Raw genomic sequence first — 20,847 nt, 5'->3', positions numbered from 1 at the left:
TCTGCAGCAGTATGAAAACATTATCATTAAACAAAGCTTCCACAGAAAGACAATGTTTGTACAACACTGCTCATGCTGCTACTTGAAAGGGAACAGTAATCTACTTTAACAGCAGCAGGCAGGGTTCCCTGAACATTTTTCTTATTCTCCATAGACAGAGGCAGACCTTTGCTCTAAACAGGAATTCATCAGCTGCTCTATTCTTTGTCCTCTGTCTCCTCCTGGCTGGAGTTGCCCCTTGCCCAGAAGACATGCCTGGAGCACTGTGCAGGGGCTTTTGCATCGTGCTCATTGTCACTCCTGAGTCTCATGTCATTATTAAAAAAGTATATGTAGCAGTGAGCTATGAAATGCTTTTTCAGCTGAGTTTAAAAGCTGGCAGTCCCCTGCTAAAACTCCATGTGCTGTTTCCAGCACATGGACCACACAGAAAGCCGGAGACTGTGATCAGCCAGTTCATGTATTATTCCAATAATTGATTAATATGCTTCAATGCAGGTACCACAGAGCCTAAGAGACAAGGTGGAAAGGGAATCCATTCTGTCTTTAAGAATAGAAAAAAGAGAAATGTCAGTTGGGATGGCTGAATATCTGCACATGTGAGTGGTAGGATTGCTGTTGGTCTGAGCAAATAAGTAAGCCAAAGTTAGTTGAAAGAGGTTTTACACTCAAAGAACGATATGTCCTTCCCTACACTGGTTTCACTGATGATATGTGGAATTAAACTACAGAACCATGTAACAGATTATATAACAGTGTGATAAAGGAGTTTTAACAGCATATTATTGTTATCTCACGTTCTCTCAGCCCACCAGTACATTTTTACTCAGACTTGTCTTCAGATAGTGAATTTCTGAGATTCTGTTTTGAGTTAATGACCACAAAAGGTCTCTGGCCTATCAGTTTTTTAAAAAACTATCCACAACAATCCTAAATCATGATTTTCAGAGTTTCTATAGTATGACTTCACTATGCCATTGGCTGTGTGATTCAAAAAAGAGGTCTAACACTCCTTTCTTAAATGTGACTGCATACATATATAAATGGATATTAAGTCCTGACAAAGGACTGGGATCTGCCCAGTCTTCACCATTAAGGGATATTCTAGTTTATAAATAAATTTAAACTTCTTGCACCTGAAGATGGCATTACCAGACAGATAAGAGTTTCACAGGCGGAACTTGCCCTAAGCATTTGTAAATGTATTTTTTGTTGTTGTTTGTTTGTATTGTTTGGAATAATGGTTTTTGTGGTTTTTTTAATAATAAGAAAAGGAAAAAAAAAAATCACATGCAACACCCTCAACTACATCTGATGAACACACCTGAACACAGTTCAATCTGGAAAAGGTGCTGGAAGTTGTTGAAGATTGTCCTGACAAAAAGCAGCAAAAGATTTTCACTCAGTCTCCTGGAAATCAATGCATGACTGCATGCATTTATCTGTGCACTATCTGTACATTTATCAGAGTTTCCACCTTAACTCTTCATTGTCTTTTAATCTCCTTGCAAAAGAGAATGTATTTTGAATTCCATGTTTTGAAGGTTTATTGCAAATTTACACCTTCAGAGTAAGCACAGTTTTGGATAGTGGTCTTACCTAAGGATCCACTAAGGTTATATCTTTCCTTTTCCTAGACTCAGAACAACAGTACATCCACATTAGCACCTATACTATTTGGCTTTCTTAGAGGCTCTGACTCATTTGCATGGTCCTCTACATGATCCAAACACTTATCATCCTACTATGAAACATAATTTATTTCAGAAGATCTTCACAGGATATAAGGCCATAAGGAAAGGAATAGTAAAAACTGTGCAGTGCTAAAAACATTATTGCTGTTGAATATTGCACGTGACTTTTTTATTGTAACTGTTCCCACCACCAGAGGGGAGTGTTTGTAGTCTGATATTCAATAAGAAGGTGAACCGAAGCATTACTGTGTTTTATACCATAACAATGGCTCTGTCCCAGCAGAAAAACTGTAAGGCCTTGCCAAATGCTATTGGTTTAGGTGTGTATAAACATACAGTATATATGCAGGTACGCACACACAAACACGTACACAATATCACATTACTCTGAGAGTTACAGAGCATTAAAAATCATTTTAGAAACAGGTCATTAATAGTTCTGTTTGTTTAAAACTTTATGAAATAGAATGATGAGGTATTGCTGCCCAAAACTGCACACATGTATAGGATTACATATTCTGATTCTACCCCAGCAATCAACATAAGAATTCTTCCTAGTGGGTCTGCTTTTGATTCACAAAGTTCTGACAATAAGCCATAACGTCTCATTTGCTTGTCTAATACGACAAAGTGCAGGCCTAAGATTCTGACCTGTGCCCGTTACTAATACTGATTTGTCTTGAAATTGCATGCCTTTTTTTCTCAAAAGATGTCAAATTTTCAGGTTTAGTCAGGAGCACAGCACACTGATTATGTCATTGCTTCCACAGGCTCCTGAACGTGCTTCTGCAGCAGTCAAATCTTAGTGAAATTAATCATCAGGACAATGAGGTGAGTGAGCTTGTGCTGTAAGTCACTGTCCTAGGCTCTGGGATCATACAGTTCATGCTGTTCAGAAAGAGTCCACTGAACTATCAATTTTATGGTAAGACAATGCACAAGTCAGATATTTCTGTAATGTTGTTGCTGAACTCTGAAGCCCTATCACGTTTTTCCCACAATGATGCACCTTTACACTAATAACACTTCTCCATATACTGCCAGCTCTGAGGTATCTTCAGACAGTCTCTTAACTCACTTGCTAAGACATAAATTGCTTTTGATCCTTTTTAAGTTGGACCCTGGATTAAATCTTCACCTTTTCCAAACGTCCTATCGTTAAAGAGCTAACTGTTCACAGAAAAAATAACAGAAACCTGGTATTGCACAGAACAAGCATGGAAGAACAAAAATTTATGCTAGGTTACTCTGATCCTTAAAGAATTTGGCCCTGCATGTACACATACAGTGTACACAGGAGAGTGTCAGCTTCCCAAATGTGTTCTCCAGATAAAGAAGCCAAGGCACGAGAGAGACTCTGGACATCTTTTCCTGTGTTTGTCTTCGCTCTAGCAATTGCTCAAGGGTGTTTCTCTTCTCCATGGTGCCAGAACCATCACAGGGCTGCTAATTTTCTCTCTTCCCATGAGTTTTCCTTATCTACTGGATGGTTTGCAGACCCCACTTACAACAGCCTAAACCAGACATATGGTTTGTCTTGGCATAGAGTTATGTTGCTAATGAGTAGCATGTAACCATGAATGACAATTTCAAGCCATAATGGTTTGCTGTAATGCATCACTGAATGCAAATTGGAACTTTTAGTCTAGGTCATTTGGCATGGGAATGCTATTTGTTCAAATGTCACTGCTAAACCCTGAATATTAATGTTTTCTTAAAAGTGTGGAACCTCACAAATTATTTCTGCTAATGAAGCTGTTCTCCTGGCATAAGTAAAACACTTCAGTTTTCCCATCTACACTTGAGAAAAACATACTGATCAATGCATGAACACACAAACGGTAAAAAATACATCTGGAGGTTTCATAGTTTCCACAACTGAGGCTTTCTGTGGGTTTCTTGTGAAGCTTTGTGAGACAACAATGGGAAGAAACATTCCCTGAAAAAGCCTAGAATCTGAGCAAAAGCAGTATCACAATATATTTCCCAGGGGCAAACGCAGCCTGTGAATGCTATTTCAGGTCCCCTTTTACTGGATTGCACCCATCTATGCTCATGAAACTGCTGCCCAATCATCAATAGCCATTTGTTTTGGTTTGGTTTGCTTTTAGTATTTGGTTTTCTCCTTTTATGTCCCCTATTACTCTTTATTTTTAATAGATGTGCAACTGTTGGGCTTTCTTATTTTTAACATTACATTTTTTAGATCTTCAGAGCCCTACAGCTTTGACAGTTCTGATATCACCCTCATGCTTCCTCTCACAACCGCAGATGCCACTCAAGGGTGCTATCACCTTGCACAAAGCAGATGGGCATAAGCTGGATAGCCATCACCCACTGCAGCCTTCCCACACGTGTGAGGTGCTGTTCCGACCAGCTCAACTCTGTACTCTTTTGGGCACTCCAGAAGGACACGTGGAACACTAATTATTAGAAAAGAAAAAGAGACCAAAACAGGAAGCAGCCCTATGCTCTGTCTAAATTCTTGGTATACCTGCACCTTGAATGCCGGCTGCAAGAGTCATCTGAAAAAGCGTATACAACAACAGGAACAGAAAAGGACTACAACGATTATTTAGAATAGTTTCCTTTCATGGGTAGGTCAATAACCAGAACAAACTAACTACAATAGGATGTTCAGGATGGTAGCTACGTCAGAGGGATGGTATAATACAAGTTCATGACATCGTGAACAGCACAGAGAAGATGAGAATGACTGCTGTCTTTTACATCTAAAATAATGCAGGCACCCACAGAAATTATCAGGCAGCAGTGAATGTATATGAAGAAAATGAAAGGAAGCACTTTTTCACAGAATGAGTGGTTACCACATGGAGATCTGGATGGCACAAGAAGTCATTAGTGAGATTGTGTGACTGTATAACACTGAGCCTTACTTCTTATATTCTCTCGCTAAACATCTCCTACTGACCCTGGACTAGGAAGGTCTTTGGTTCCTACACACAGTTTTTACACTCTTACTTTACAGCTGGCTGCTTCTGGCTATGGCAAGAACAAGGAAAAACTTGTTTTTTTTTCAAGGATTTTGCCCTTTTGTCCATATCAACAGACTGAGAGCAGATGATGAGAAGCTGGCCTAGTACACTGTAGCTTCCCTTCTTCCAGTGACTTTTCCTGCTCTCCAGGGTTAGGTGTGAGGACCCATGTCCAGTCTGGAAACACTTCACTCAAACCTCACTTCAGAGCCTCACATTGGGTGTCTGTCAACAGTAATTGGTCCGAAACATCAAAATCTTGGTCCACCAGTATCAGTGGCAAAGCTCTCATTAATTTCAGTGGGTTTGGGATTTCATCCTCATTTTTGGTTTTACAAAACTTAACCCCTTATGACTAAGCTTTGTAAAACCAAGCTAAGACCAAAACTGCTCTTCTTCGTCTGTTGTATTTTGTCATCATCCATACTTAAGCCATGTAAGGACTTGAAAATATACCTGATAAATGAAAGCTGAGGGGTTCAAACTTTTACATAAAAAATACTGCTTACAACTTTCAGTATTATTTCACTGATAAGTTGTATGCTTGAATGTTTTATAGCTTGTGCTTTATCTGGGTTATTGCCAATTGGATTTATGGTGTTCCATGTCAAGTTTACATTTCTTTTCCACTCTACATTTTTTTTGGTTTTTAACATTTTAGAACCCAGAAAAGACCCTTAAAATACATTTTCAGTGTTAACAGGTAGTAAATGGCACCTCCACAAAGTAAAATGTTACCTCATCTGAACATTAGCAATTTTTAAAAAACATGCTGCTGTTGTAACTTCATGCAGAAAGTCTTTGATATTATGGGTTTAGAGTAAATTATAAGTGTGTTTAACAGTGTTGATGACAAGGTGAAATTACAGGCCATGAATTCTCTAATCTACTGAGACTGACTAGACACAGGTAAACTGGAATGAAAATGCAGGTAAATCAGTTAACATTTGCTTTGTTTTATTCCTAAACAGTTAATATGGGATGTTTATATTGTGTGTCTTTTTGTTGACATCACGGGGGCAGTTCCTTAGCTTGCTAAATAGTGTCAGCTAAAATTCTAGCTTATAATACTTATTTTGAATCAAAGATAAAACCTAAGATAAACATCACGTGGTGTCATGACAGAGCACCAGCCTAAAATAGTCCTTTCTCACTGAACATAAACTTAGCAGTGAGGAACCATTCCCCAGCTGTCATTTTTTTTTTGTGATGACCATGCATTTTTTAGATGGGCATGAAAGAAACATTCATATTTGTATTGATATTCTGTAATGACTCCAAAAAGATGATTGCTAGGTTCCCTCTTATAATTATTTCAGAAGTTGTAACTGATCTTTCCAAGTCAAGACAGAGTGGAAAGAGTCAGTCCAGCCAAAATGGTTTCAGAACTGTGTAGCTTATCTGTAGTTGAAAGAGACGTGAAGGGAGCTACCATGCATGACCATTATTTGCTCTCCGGGTTTGTGGCTTTCAGGGAATGACTTCACTCCACTGGGCTGCTTTCCACAACAGGCCCCAGCATGCGCAGACCCTGCTGCACAAGGGAGCAGACCTGACCCTGGTGGACAAAGACTTCAAAACCGCACTGCACTGGGCCGTTCAGGTGAGACACAGCTGCGGTTTCATCAGGCAGTTGCTTGAACTGAGCCGGCTATTGTGTTGTCCTAAATGAAATGAGGAAAAAGGATGCTAAGAATGTCCAGTAACACCCCCAGCATTTTGCCAGTGGCATGGGACAAGGATCTAAGACCTGCTCCAGAGAGCAAGGTGTGCTTCATGTAGAGTGAGCTCTGTTGCCCTGAACAGTTATCATTTATCTCACTGGGACTACAAGTGTGTTTCATGTGCTTAGATTTTTTCACTGAATCAGGTTCATAGAAATCTGCAGCTTAAATAGTCTTTCTAACAATCTTTGAGAATATAATAATGTAAATGCAATTTAAAATATCCTTTAAAATAAATAGTTGTGGAACAATTGGTAGAGGGGTTGAGCCCCTGCTTCTGTGGAAATTAAGGAGGATGGGGAGACAGACACATTTCCCACTGAGCTGTATCTCCCTATCTCACATGAAAGAGAAAAAAAAAAAAAAATCAAATTGCTAAAAATAATGTGGGAGATCATTGGAGAAGAAAAACACACAGGTAAATAAATGCATATGACATTTAACACTCTTACAAAATTGGTAATATGCTTATTAGCAAGTGGTGTAAAATAGTGTAGTTTAAAAAGTTATGCATAACTTTACTGTAAAAACATCCCAGATGAAAGGATAGCAATCCTATAAACATGTTTGTACTTGCTCAATTGCCATAGCAAGTTCCAGTATCAGTGTTCAAAACACCTGCTCAACAGATAAGCAAAAATAGAACTTACATAAAAATCCAGTAACGTTTTCCTACAATGACTAAATATTTGCATCCTCACCTTTTGGTCCAAGTAAACTCATCTTAAAATATGTGCCAACAAAGAAATAAAAAATCTCTGAACTGCCACATGCTATAAATGAGTAAGGACATCTAGAAAGAATAATCTGTTTCCTTCAACCACAGCCTCCCACAGATGGTTCAGGCACAATAGGCTCAAATTTTGTTTTTCTGAAATTGAGTTATATTTTGGCCTCTGCAACTGGTGTTATTTCACCAACAGTTTCATTCTTTAATCCTGATCAGTCTGAACTTCAGTTACTTCCTTTACTCTTTTGTCTTCGGAAACTACAGGTACCTAGTCCGTTGTGTGTTTTTTCTAGGCTTGCTCCTCCCACTTTCTCTCATAAATGTGCAGAACAACTCTTAAGAAAGGGAGAAATTGCAGCTGCACAAAACCCACTTTGCCCCAGGTGGAGGTAAATCATAAATCACTCTTCTTTCTTTCTCTAAGCTGCTCCCAGAAGTAAGAGAAAATATGAGTAGGATGAGACCCTTTCTCTTCTTGACAGATTCCTGCTATGAAGCCTTATAAACTGCTTCCTTCATCCACATATTTCTCATAATATAGGTCAAGAAGGGCTAGTTCAAATACCAGAGCATGGAATAGATCTGCTAGCATTTCCCTTACTCAGGCTTGGCCAAGAAGAAATATTTTCAGCCACTGCTCTTTCTTGCTCTATTAGGCCCAAGAGAAATAGATACTGTGGACAGCCATGGCTTTGTCTGCTGTTACAGCTCTTCTGCATGTGATCATCATTCCCACGTACCAATTTTTAATATGCTCAGTGAATGTTTTCCCCTGGAGATCAAAAGATGAAGGCAGGGTTGTGCTCATTGAGAAGACCGTGTCAAGCAATGTTTAATAACCTCTTCCATAGCTACTGGAAAGGGGCTAATTTTCCTTTAAGAATTGCTTTTATATCTTCGGAGCACAAGAGACTCACAGAGCTCAAGCAGTAACAGCTGCAGGGGTTGTTTTTGTCTGAATAGGGCCTTGTGTTTAATTTAATTTTTAAAAAACTCAGTAAGGGGAAGACCAGGCATAACACAGAAACTTGTTTCAGAGACTGCAGAAAAGAAGGCAGTTTGTGCACACTGGACTGAAACTCAGAGCAGGACCACGTAAAAACCATCATCCACCACCAAAAATAGAATTCTCACATGTGTTCCATACAGAATAATTGCTCTATGCTGTCTGTTTCAAAGAACACATGTTTGGTGCTTGGTCTTCCACCAGACAGACGGGGTCTGTCGAGTCCCAGCCCTAAAGACACCTTGCCCACACCAAGATCTGCTGTACTGAGAAGCTCAACCTTCCTGCTACTCGAGTTCATGTCTTCAGTGCAAATGTGTCAGCATCAGTGTCGAAAACACAAATCATTTTGGTTCAAAGTGGGAATGCCTCACGTCAAATCTTTCACACATGCACTATTTTCAAGTCAGTACAGATAGGGCTATAGTAGGGGTGTCTTAGGAGGTGTTTCTCTCTTTTCATTCCAATCAGCAATAACTGCTGTAATCAGAAGGAAGCATACCATTATAAACAAAACCTGTTACCTTGATACTGGAATTAAGTTTAAAGCCTTTTTAAGAGTCCTAGATAATGATGTCATTGAAATCCTTGTAAAATACAGTATATGATATATTATTATACACTAGCATGCTCCATAGTACTACATCATAATGGTATTATTAGTACCCTAGAAACAGTACACTATTACCCTAGGAAGATTTATAGTCTCCCTGCATTGTCTTGCCACTTCCTATGGTTTTTACCAGAAGTTTCTTTGTCTCTTTCTTAATACTCTGGCTCCCAAAGTCATATGATTATGTAAAAATATCAGCTTTCATTTTAAGAATAAACAAACAATCAAACCAAGATTTCTAGTGATTGTTTCATGTAAAGTAAAAAACAAACAAACAAACAAAAAACTTATAAGATAAAAAGAAGCTATTGAATATAATATTCTGCCTTGTGGAGCTGCACTTCTGATTTTTTTATTTATGTTTTGACTTGCAGTGTTAATATTAAAAAAAAAAAAAAAAAATCTTGGGATATTTTTTTTTTAGAAACAAATGAATTATTTAATTCCCTCCTTTCCTGAGAGCAGAAAGAAATACCTGTATAATTCACACACACTGTAAAAGAAAATCACAGACAATTATTTATTTGTGTTTGACTGGAAAGGCGTGGCAGCCTCTCTGTAATGTTTCGAAGGTGAGAGCACACTTGCATTTCAGGACATCTAGGAAATAACTAGCTACTCTGTTGCTGCAGGGGATAGCAAAAGACAAAACTAAACACCCAGCCCAGGGGCAGGAGGAAGGTCCCAGAGCAGGCAGTGGTGGCTGGGGCCAGGTCTGTCTCTAGGCATCATTCTGCACCCATCCTCTCTGCCCAGCACCCCAGTTTTTCTCCTGTGGGCTGGCTATAGTGGAAGGATTCAGAGAGAAACTTCTCAGGCCTCTTAAAAAGTAGTGAGTGTTTCTTCATGGCAGATGTGTTTGCTGCTGAAGTAGGCCAGAAAAGATGCATGAACTGAGCACCTTTCACAGTCTGGGAGGTTTCAGGCAGATTTCTTTTGTTGCAGATTTGGATGTGGTTTCTCTTTGTTTCATGCAGTTTTCTAGAGACAGCAATAAAAGGAGAGCAGCACTTTATTTTTTTTAAGTCACTAAGATTTAAAGACAATTTTCACTGCTAAGGAATGAATGAAAAAAATAGATTCACTATATTTTTTTTAACCATTACCTTAAGAAATCCCTTTCTTGTGCAAATATTTTCATATATTTACAAAAAAAGTAAAGCTGTTGCTTATGGAGGATGGGCCACTGCATAGCAGCAGGGCTCTATGGAGTGAGCTGTCAAGCTGCAAAATGAGGAAGAAAAGTGATTTCAAAAAGTTGGTTTTGAGTAAGAAACAAACATGCTCCAATACCATCAGGAGCTTTTAATTTGGAAGACTTAAAAAAATTTACAGTATGGCCAGCTGACTTCAGATGCCCAGGGACATTCCCTAGTGCTACTTAGATTTCTATTGCAGCTGTGACCTATTTTTCCACTTCCATTTATGACAGATTGTAAATTGAAGGCCCCTGTGACTTCTATGTGGTATAGAAGTGTACAATATTGATATACAAACTCATCAGTACAACCAGATTATCAGAAAAACTGCCTTTACCTAAAATAATTAATCGTTAAACAGTAAATTCTTCAACTACGAACACGCTGTTCACAATATAATTATTTGTGCCAATCAAATTTCTAAGGAAATCAATTGCAAAACTCCTGATGAGGCTAGCAGGATTTTTTTAGGGCAAAACCTGTAGGTAAGTGCAGGATAATTGCCAGACCTCTTCTTAGCACAGTCTGTGTATAACTCTGCAAGTGGTTGCCAGAACATGAGTAATGTGCACACACAACACCTTTTCAGTATCTATAAATGCTCTAATCTCCTATGCCTTACAAAAAGGCACTGGGAGACAAAGATATACATTTCTCTGGCAGCAGTAAGGAATAAATCCTTATGCTACTGCAGGAAAAAAAAAAAAAAAAAAAAAAAAAAAAAGACCCCTTTTTCAGAGCACATAAACAAACAGCTCATCCAGAGAAATCAGTCCTCACAACAATGTACTACCAGGGGAAAGCTGCCAAGTAACTTTAGTCATAGGCACGGTGCACAGTAAATCATACTCGGTTATTATGGAAGAGTCCAAGTGAAAATAAATTCTCAGAGAGACTTGGCTAGTATGTCATTAAGGTTTGTGCTTGAGCAAAGAGAGGATGAGAGAGGCAGTGACATATGATAGCCACACAGGTAGGGCTCTGTGACTATCCTTGTCACTTGGTAGCTCTTTCCAACAGCCACCAAGGTTGCTGAGAGGATAAAAAATATGTTAGGAACACTTTGTCCCTTTGTTGTAGTAGAGGCAGTGCTCTAAGGACCACAGGACAAAGTATCCCGTACGACAAAAACACATTTTCTTTCCAGAAGTACCACAAATTCAAGCCAAGCTGGGATGCTCCGAGTCGGCAAGAGACGCCGTCTCAGTGGGTGTCTGAGGCTGAAGCACTAGGGTTAGGAGAAGACAAATGAGCTTCTCTGTGAGCTGGCTGTGTCTCACCAATGTAACTACAACGGCGTCAGTAGAGTTGTTGTTAATTTATGTTGGTTTGCCATCAGAAACACACCCTGTGAAGTGCCTGGGCTGCTTCCAGGCAGCTCTTGGCAAAGTGTCACTGGCAGGAGGAAAGCTGACGATGGTATTACGGGTTGTTCCTTCCCTAAGCACAGGGCCCATTTGACCCTGTCCCCTGAGTGTAGAGAAACCACAGGGTGTTCCAAATTCTTGCACTGGTGCTCTACTGCCATCACAGCCACATGGCAGCCAGGGCATGGCAGCAGCAGACGCAGAGCGAACATGCTCCCATTCCTCAGGAGCTTTCACTCATCCAGGGTACAGAGGAGGGATGCTAGAAGTCCTTAACAATGAGAGAAAGTTCCCGTGAGCGCAAAACCCTTCAACCCAGCAACCCGAGCTGCCAGCTTTATGGAGGCTTCTCCCTGTAGTAGGAGCTGCAGCCTGTCTCTGCTCTTGAGTATGATATCTCCATGTTTAAAACATCAGGCACTGCATCTTACATCTAAAACAGAAAATTCCTTCACAGTGAAGGTCTTGCACTTATTCTAGGCTGAAATTCTGAACTTGTCTTGCAGTAGAGGTAATGACATAATACACTGCTGGCATTTGATTTCAGCAAGAACTGAATTTCTAAATCAAGAAGGAAAAAAATGTGGCTATGAAAGGGAAGAGGCATTTACTAATGTAATAACCTCAGCTGGAGTTAAAAAATAAAGCCATCCACAGGCAAACTACCTGTTCACATTTTTGCAATGGGTTGCTCAACAAATACTTGAAATGGCTCACATGCCTTCATTTCAGCAAAGGAGGAAATAAATTTCTTATTTTCTTCAAGGGCCCTCTTGGTGTTCTTACAGTCAATTTCATATTAAAATGCACAGTGTGTGCCTGTGAGGGATATGAGGACAAATAAAAGCATTGTGAAAACAGACAGCATTCTGTAACACACAACTCAAACAGCACCTCATGATGCACAAGGATGATTTCCAGGAGGAAGCCAGAAGTACTACTGCAAATTTTATGTAATCTAAAGTTTTTCTTTGGGAAAACAAGTTATCTCCCACAGCAGCTTGCTGCTGCAGACAGTAGTGAAATGATGGTTAGACATTCAGAGTCAGAGAAGAAAGACATCAAAGAGAAAGTCAAAGCTTTGGATTCACAAGTGTGGAATTCTGAAAGAAGGGAAAGTGGAAGAAGGTGAATCACAGGCAGCCCTAAAGGGAGATGCTAATGTTAAGAAGCAAGATAAGAGCTGCTAGTGGGGAATTTCTATCTAGCAAATATAGCTATAGGAAGGCTTTAAACTGCATACTACATTAAAAAAAAAAAAAAAAAAAAAAAGCAGAAATATAAGCAAACTAATATAACCTAACCACATAATCTCCAGAGGCATTCAGGCATTCAGAAGAAAAACACTTGTCAGGGCTTCCTGAAAACAGTTAAGTGGTCCATAGCTTGTTCCTATCCCCTTCCCATCTGTACATTCCTGGTAGACACAAGCCAGCGTAGCACACTCCCTTCACATGATTGTTCTCTTTTCGACATTGTAACATCTATTTCACCAGAGTATTCTGACAAAAGGAAAAAAATAACCCCCTATACAGCGCAGTGAACATGGAAAACATTGTATGATGTGTAACTGAAGACCTAGCAGAATAAAATGCAATGTTGTGGCACAATATTGTAGAAGTCACAATAAACTACACAAATAAAATTTTAGTTCTATACATACATTGGGCATGCACAAGGTCCAGGTACAAGAAAAAAGGTTGTAGTGAAGATGATGATAAATTAAGCAGACACAGGTAAGGGAAAAAAATATCAAAACAAGAAAAACATCCCAAATATGTAGGATTCTCCTCGTGGTATTTGGTACAGTGGATATTTCTTGAAGAATTATTTTCTTGTTTTGAGAGCAGACATGCAACTGTCAGAAGCTGGACTTTATATTAACCAGCTTAAAGAATATGAGGTTTTAATCAAGTGAAAGTGATAGCTAGCGAACCTTACATTTGTGAATTTGTTGTTAACCACTGTCTGGATATGACACATGTTTCAGACAAAATCTTGCATAAAGTAGATTGAGAATTTGCTTTTCAAGGGCACTTGTATCAAAGCTTTAGGACATTTCTTCTTGATTAAGTTTTATTATGATGAGTGACCTAAGAAAGTTTTGTCAAGGGAATGAATAAGGGGTGGAAGCTGAAGGGTGTGAGATGGGACAAAACTGTTGGGATCCCCACAGAATGAGATAGAAACACAAAACCAAAAAATAACTATTAATCTCTGAGAACAATGCTGAAAAGGTTTTGAATTTAAAAAAAAAAGGGGGGAGGGGGAGGGGGGAGGAAGAACAAAAAAAAAAAAAAAAAAAAGGAAAGAAAAAAAAAGAAGATGAAATGTAGAGATACACACAATAAGATTAAAAAAGCATGTAATTTTCCTATGGTAGATTTACCACTGAACATCCTAGTCTAACAACAGTACTGTGGGTTCATGGTAAATTTACCACAGGAAGATGACATTTTTGGTGACCTCAGCTTCAAGCTATCAATCCAAGAATAAGGGAAATGTAAGCATTTCACGAGAATTTTGTGTGCAATTTAAAAAAGCCAAGATAAATGTAAAGGTAAGAAGGCATTCCTGAAAAGAGAGAACTGGGAAACCACAGACCAGTTGGCCACAGATTTCTTTCAGAAGAACATTCAAAATATTTTAAATAGTCTTTGGTGACTTTGAACAAACAAACAAATAAAAACTTTACTGTAATTTTAAAACAGGATAGAAGCTTAACAGACATCTTCAAAACTATCATTGTTTCCTCAGATAAGACGCTATTGGATATGGCATGTTAGAATTCCAATAAATCGGTGTAATACCATCTGGTAAAAACAGACATATTAGAAAAGGGCCAACAAGATAAAGTTCATCACATGGTATGGAAAGCTTGTTAAACAGGTGGTGAATAGAGTGATCATAAAAAGTCCAGTTCTTTGTCCCGTTCTACCTCAAGCAGTACATCACAATGAAGAAGTCCATAGGACAATTTGTATAAGCACAGCCTGCTATAATGGACTCAGAATTCAGTCCAAAAATAGTGTGTCCCAGTGGGGAAGAACATGACAGGGTAATACAATCAAAATCAGCATGGGGACTTATACCATACATTACATATTCCCCATGTGGCATGATCAGGACTGCTCAAATACACTTTGGATGTGGACACCTCATGGACAGTCCCACCAGAGCCTTCACAGAATCTCAGAATTATTTAAGTTGGAAGGGGCCTCTAGAGATTACCTGTTCCAACCCTTGCTCATGCAGGGAGACCCAGAGAAAGCTGCCCAGGACCATGTCCAGGTGGCTTTTGAAGATCTACAAGGAGACCCCACAACCCGTCTGGGCAACCTATGCCAGGGCTCCCTCACCCACACGGTAGAGAAGTGCTGCCTGATGTTTGGATGGAAACTCCTGTGTTCCAGTTTGTGCCCTCTGCTCCTTGTCCTGGCATTGGGCACCGCTGAAAAGAGCCTGGATCCATCCTCTTTGCACCCTCCCTTCAAGCATTTATAGACATTGATGAGATCCACCTGAGCCTCCTCTTCTCCAGGCTGAGCATCCCAGCTCTCTCAGCCTCTCCTTATAGGAGAGGTTCTTCAGTCCCTTCATCATCTTCATGGCCTCCGTTGGATCCTGTCCAGTATGTCCATGTCTCTCTTGTACTAGGGAGCCCAGAACTGGACACAGTCCTCCAGGTGTGGCCTCACCAGGGTTGAGCAGAGGGAAAGGATCACCTCTCTTGACCTACTGGTAATACTTGGCCTAATGCAGCCAAGGATGCCATTAGTTTTCTTAGTGTCGAAGGCACACTGCTGACTCATCTTCAACTTGGAGTCCACCAGGACTCCTAGATTGTCTCTTTTGTGGAAACTTATCATAAGAATGTTTTTATTTGTTCCATAACAATGTGATGAAATGCAAAACATGTATTTAACCCAAAAGTAGAAGCAGATTAGAGGGGCACCAAGCATGATGGGACATGTGTTTGGTGGAACATGGCGAAATTCATAATGGTTTTGATAAATTGTAGGGATGAACTGAAATTAATAAAATAGTACCATGTACAGAACTGTGAAAAGTGAGAGATGTCTGCACGAAATGAAGAGTAGTAGACTAGTAGACTAGTGGGTTACGAAGTGACTAGGAGTTTAAATTGTGGTGTTGATGCAAAACAAACATCATTCAGGGATATATTAATAAAAGTGTGATACATGTGGGGTACAGGAAGTAGCAATTTCCTTCTTTATGGCAGAACTGAAGCCACAGCTGGATAACTATGTAATTTGGGGTGCCATGGTTGAAGAACACTGTAGACAAACTGGAAGGAGGCCAAAGGCAAATATGATAAGTGGGTTGAAAAACCTGACCCATGAAGAGAGGTTGAAATGGTTTGTTTAGTCTAGAAAATTGAATATTGGTGAGAGACAAAACAGTGTGTAAATATATAAAACGCCAGTAAGAACAGTAGAAAATTTCTTATACAAATTCTAAGAGTTATACAAGAATATTAAGGGACTGAAACTGTAGGTGCAGGATGTAGAATTGTGATTTAGCAAGACAGTGTGAGGTTAGAGGAATGGTAGCATCATTAGAGCATTAATGCTGAAATAGTAAGGTACTGCAGAATTACTTTAGTATGGAGAGCACTGACTTTTGGCACGGGAACTGGAGAACAGAAACAACTGTTATTCATGAGACCTAGGTATACTTGAACATAAAAATCAACACTTTTTTCATCAGATATTCAGACAATGAAGAATTAATGACAATTTTAACATGCCTAGTCATGGAAAATAAACTTGTATGGCGTTAACATAAGTAGACTCTAAATTAAACAGGCAAATAAACAAAGTACATACAAAACAAAATTATTGATTTCAAAGGGACACATTTTGTTAAATTAATGGAATTCTTATCTGGACAGAGAAGCTCTGGGTCCTAACTATTCCAAAGCCACAGGATTTCTTCTATCCATACTGTGAAATAAGTCAGGAATCTGCATCCTAAAAGAGAAGGAAAAATGTGTAGAAGAGGCTTCACTTATAGCTGGATTAATAACCATCTTTCAAAGAAATATTTGGAAATAGTAGACATCTTAGAAAATAAAGGGAAGAAGTACTGAGAAGTTGTATCTCCAAGATCAAGAAGAGTAATAATTAATGCTGAACAGAGGCTGGAAGGAATGTACCTTCAGGGACAAGGCTTGAAATCTGTCTTGCTTAATACTTCATGATAACTTGGCACAAAATACAGGGGCTTTCTGGTGAAGTTTCCCCACAACAAAACAAACAAACAAACAAACAAAATAACAGCAGCAAAGCATTAACAGAAGAAAATGGGGATATCATACAGGAAAGTGGGATCACCTTGAAATCTGAAATAATACCAATGTGACAGAACTGAATAGCATAGATCATTTAAGTACTGAACTTGGGTACTAATATAAACGTTCTTCATACAAACTAGAAACTCTGCGTTTGGAAATGACTAGGGAAGAGAAGTACGTAGACATAAAGGGTTACTCTAAAATGACTAGGAGCTTTTTCTAATGGGATACAGCTGTGAATAAGGCAAATGCTTTTCTGTGACATGCCAAAAGAGGCACTTCTAAGTGAAACAAGGAAGAGCTAGATCTAGTACAAAAACCTGGCAATAATATCTCTCAACAATATATCTCAACAATATTAGATACAATTTTATTCACCCCTTCCCAAGGATACACAACTGAAACATAAAAGAAAAGAGGCTAGTATGAGGTAAGAGAAAATAGAAAGTATATTTTACAAGGAAAATTGGAAAGATCTTGATTTATTAAAGCAGCGAGAGAATAGCTCAGAAGGGATATTATGGTTTTCTGTAAATGCATCTGAGGAATAAATACCAGTTAGAGGAAAGAAGTATTTAATCTAAATAATAATGATGGCACAAAAATAAAGGGACATAGACCAACCATGAGTATGAACAGAAATTAGAGATACAGCCATTAAAGCAAACAAGTTCTTCAACTGCCATCCATAGGGAATAGTGGGGACAGAAAACTAATTGCTTTTAATGGACACATTACGCTCATGAAAGGGATGATATAACATAACAACAAGTGACTGCAGGGATTGAATGTAATGATCTAGAAAGACCTTTACAGCCTATTGCTTATATTGTTAAATATATATATATGTATGTATATATATATACACACTTTATATCGAAGATAGGATATAAAATGTTCGGTTTCCCTTGCAGGTTAGAAAACAATGTAAATTTTCTGTTAAGATACTGAAGCACTGGAGCAAACTTGCTAAGAAGCAGGTGGTTTCAAGAACCACTTGAGCAAATGTTTGGTATGGCTTTTCCGCGTATACTTGGACATGCTTACAGGCATGAGTTAGTCTTTTGAGGTCCCTTCCAATGTTAAATTTCTATGAAAAATATCAGCTCATATTGTTCCAGACTCTGCCTTAGCAAAACTTAGAAAAGCTATTTCTGAGAAAGCTATTGAGTAATTTACACTCTGTAACTTTTGGAGATGTTTGCAGTGGTACATTATTTATTATTTTTGCAGCTAGGAAATTCATAAAGTAAAAACCAATTCCCAGCAGGAGATTGGAAGCTTTTGGCTTTCACACCTGGGGAGGCTGGTATACACAAAACAGAATACTGTTATTGTATTTAGTCTTCTCTAGCAGAGAAATTGCAGTTTGATGTAAGCTCCATGGTAAAATGCTTTTCTTCTCTGAACTTCCTCCCAGAGTGGCAACAGGATCCTCTGTTCCATCATCCTGGACCACTACCAGGGACCCTCAATAATCAACTACGATGATGAGAACGGCAAAACATGCATGCACATTGCTGCTGCAGCAGGCTACAGTGATATTATCAGCGAGCTGGCTAAAGTCCCAGAGTGCAACCTGCAGGCCCTTGATGTGGATGACAGGTAACCATGGAAACTCTGAAACTCAAATTGCTGCTTCCTTTCTATTAACCTGAGACTAGGTCTGTTTATTCTATAATCATGTTTCCTGTTTCACAGGCCATGGCCTAGTTAATGAACTGCACTTACAGAAAACTGTGTTTGCTCAGAAACCCGGCAAAGCACTCCTGCTCACATCTAGTATAATAACTGGCTACTAGGAATGTTATTTAACTTTGTGTTTCTGGTAGGAAATGATAAGACTATATGTGAAAGGACTTTGTCACTGCTTGACTTAACTTCTTTCAATCAAAATGGGCATTCTTCTCAAAACAATAGAACAGGATCCTACATCTTGAAGCTGTGATCCTGCTGCTATTTGCATACAAGACACAGCAACATTCCCTTGTTGCTGTTCAGATGCTAACACAGCATTCCTAAAAGGACCAGGGAGCCTTGGCCTTCTATTCCCACAAGGGAAATGAAATCACTGTATCATAAATTCTTGTATCACACCATATCCATGTCCCTTGGAATTTTGCTGCAAAGTTAATTAATGCAAATAGACCCAACTGCCCAGTCTGGGTTGATTATCCTGCTCAGTGGAGCAAAAGCCAAAGTTTTCTTGGCTTAGGTCTGCAGGTACTTAAAATAATAGCATTCTTCATGGAAAAATCCAATAAAATGGAACAGAAATAAAATCAACAGAGTTCTGGAGAAGTTTCTAAACATTGGGAAAGCGTAGTAGAGAAGGCTCTGTTTCTGTGGAAAGAAGAGAGAAGGGAGGAGCTACTACAGTTAAGAGTTCAGTAAAGAAAGTACCTCCTATTACGTGTTCGTAGGTATTTCCATAGAAGGTATCACACTTGAAGAAGGGAAAAGATAAGCTGTTAAATATAAATACACAGTACTTTTCCATTCTATGTTGTTTCTGACTGCACCCATCTGTAATCACTGTGACTGCAAGAAAGGGCACAGAAAAGTCAATTTTACTCTTCTTGCACATTTTCCTTGTGGTGTTTTCTGTGCTTTCAGAGATTTCACAAGAGTGAAGTATTACAATTTTGAAAGTGGACAAAAGTTTAGAAAGATGAGCATCCACTGCCAATAAGAAAATCAGCTTGATTCTCCCTCTAAATTCAAGACAATTATACCTTCTCCAATCTGTGCCCACCAAGGAACACAAAAATTGGCAGAGACAATGACAGCCTGGTAGATGTGTCCAGTCCTTCTCCTTGTTTTGGAGAGGCTTCTTTTCCTATTGCCTTCATGCCAACCATGGCTAATTGTGTTTGCTGTAAAGATGAGAAGGGCTTGTCCCTCTGTGGTGGACACTACAAAGATTTTTTTTCAAATTCTGGTCTGAGAACTTCAGAAGTTTCTCCCACTCTACAGCTCCAGCAGTGGAAGTGATGTTATCATATAGCATGCATTGGCATCCTTCAGCACCATATCTATCTTTATTACAGCCAAATAGATGCACATAGACAGATGCTGGTCTATGGTTTTATTCCTACTGCTGGGAACTACATCAATGTGGGATAAATTGCTGAAGAATTCTGTAAAATGGATGTTGTGAATCTAGACAAGTAGCATAGGAGCACACCTCATTGTGTCACTAACAGTTTCCATAGCACAATTGTTAATTTATTTTAATGATGTTTTCCCATTTTCCCTAGGACGCCTTTGCACTGGGCTGCAGCAGCAGGGAAAGCTGACTGTGTGCAGACACTGCTAGAGCTGGGGATAGACAGCAGCCCTCGAGACATCAATGAAAACACTCCTCTGACATATGCAATGTACTGTGGTCACACAGCGTGCATCAAGCTGCTGTCTCAGGAGAGCAGGTAAAGGAAAAGTTCACACTTTGCTCATATTAGCACTGACTAGAAAATAAATTCATTACTTTCTGTATGCTGCTGAAGGGTTTGAGCCCTGTGTGATGGCTCAATTCATATGCAATACTGAACCCAAATTTTCCACAAAGATAGCAACGTTAGAATTAGTCATCTACTGAAGACTCATCACTGTGGTTACAGTGTTAGTCTGCCAGTTAGTGGAGGGTTCTGAACCAAGACAATGTGGGTATAGCTACTGCTCAGACACCTTTGTGCACAAAATCTATCCTACAGTCTTTAGATTTATCTTTCAGCCTTTAGTTATATGACCTCTGCTTTTTTGAAATCTCTGCACACTGGCTGTGTATTCATGTAATCAGACAGAGAGATAGATTGAAAGGAAAAAAAAAATAGTTTTGCCAGACAGATGGTAAAATAAAATTTAAATTTTCATGTTCAGGGTAAGGGCTTCGGATTACTTTCTTAGACTACTTCAGTTCTCTACTTCAATTATCTCTTCTTGTCCTGATTTTTTTTTCTGTTAAAAAAGATATAATTCTTTTACCATTGCTTATGATCTTCCTCTTTCTTCATATTTCTCAGGTTTCAGCAGCTGTCATTTAATTCATTTCAGTTCTTCAACTTTGGTAAACGAGCACACACTTACAAAGACATTTATCGTCACATTTCTTTGTGCTTGCCCCTCCTTTCCAGTCAGCAGGCAGTGTTATTTCCTGTGTTATAAATGGTGAGACACGGGTAGTGTTACATCTCCTCCTACT

General features: G+C 39.0%; 1 protein-coding gene across 4 annotated transcripts in view; it reads left to right on the top strand.

Moving 5' to 3' along the window:
- ANKRD55 (ankyrin repeat domain 55) overlaps window positions 1–20,847 on the top strand; it is a 50,192-nt gene that overhangs the window by 14,436 nt on the left and 14,909 nt on the right. For all 4 annotated transcript variants that reach the window (XM_084504384.1, XM_084504383.1, XM_084504385.1 and 1 more), the window contains 4 exons: window positions 2,465–2,525; window positions 6,165–6,293; window positions 18,067–18,251; window positions 19,907–20,074. In XM_084504384.1, coding sequence (XP_084360510.1) covers window positions 2,465–2,525; window positions 6,165–6,293; window positions 18,067–18,251; window positions 19,907–20,074 — 543 coding nt within the window. The remainder of the gene's footprint in view (window positions 1–2,464; window positions 2,526–6,164; window positions 6,294–18,066; window positions 18,252–19,906; window positions 20,075–20,847) is intronic.

The sequence above is a fragment of the Aythya ferina genome, assembly GCF_964211825.1.
Source record: "Aythya ferina genome assembly, chromosome: Z".
Taxonomy (NCBI): domain Eukaryota; kingdom Metazoa; phylum Chordata; class Aves; order Anseriformes; family Anatidae; genus Aythya; species Aythya ferina.
The sequence above is the reverse complement of the archived record's forward strand: the minus strand, read 5'-3'. Positions and strand labels throughout refer to the sequence as shown.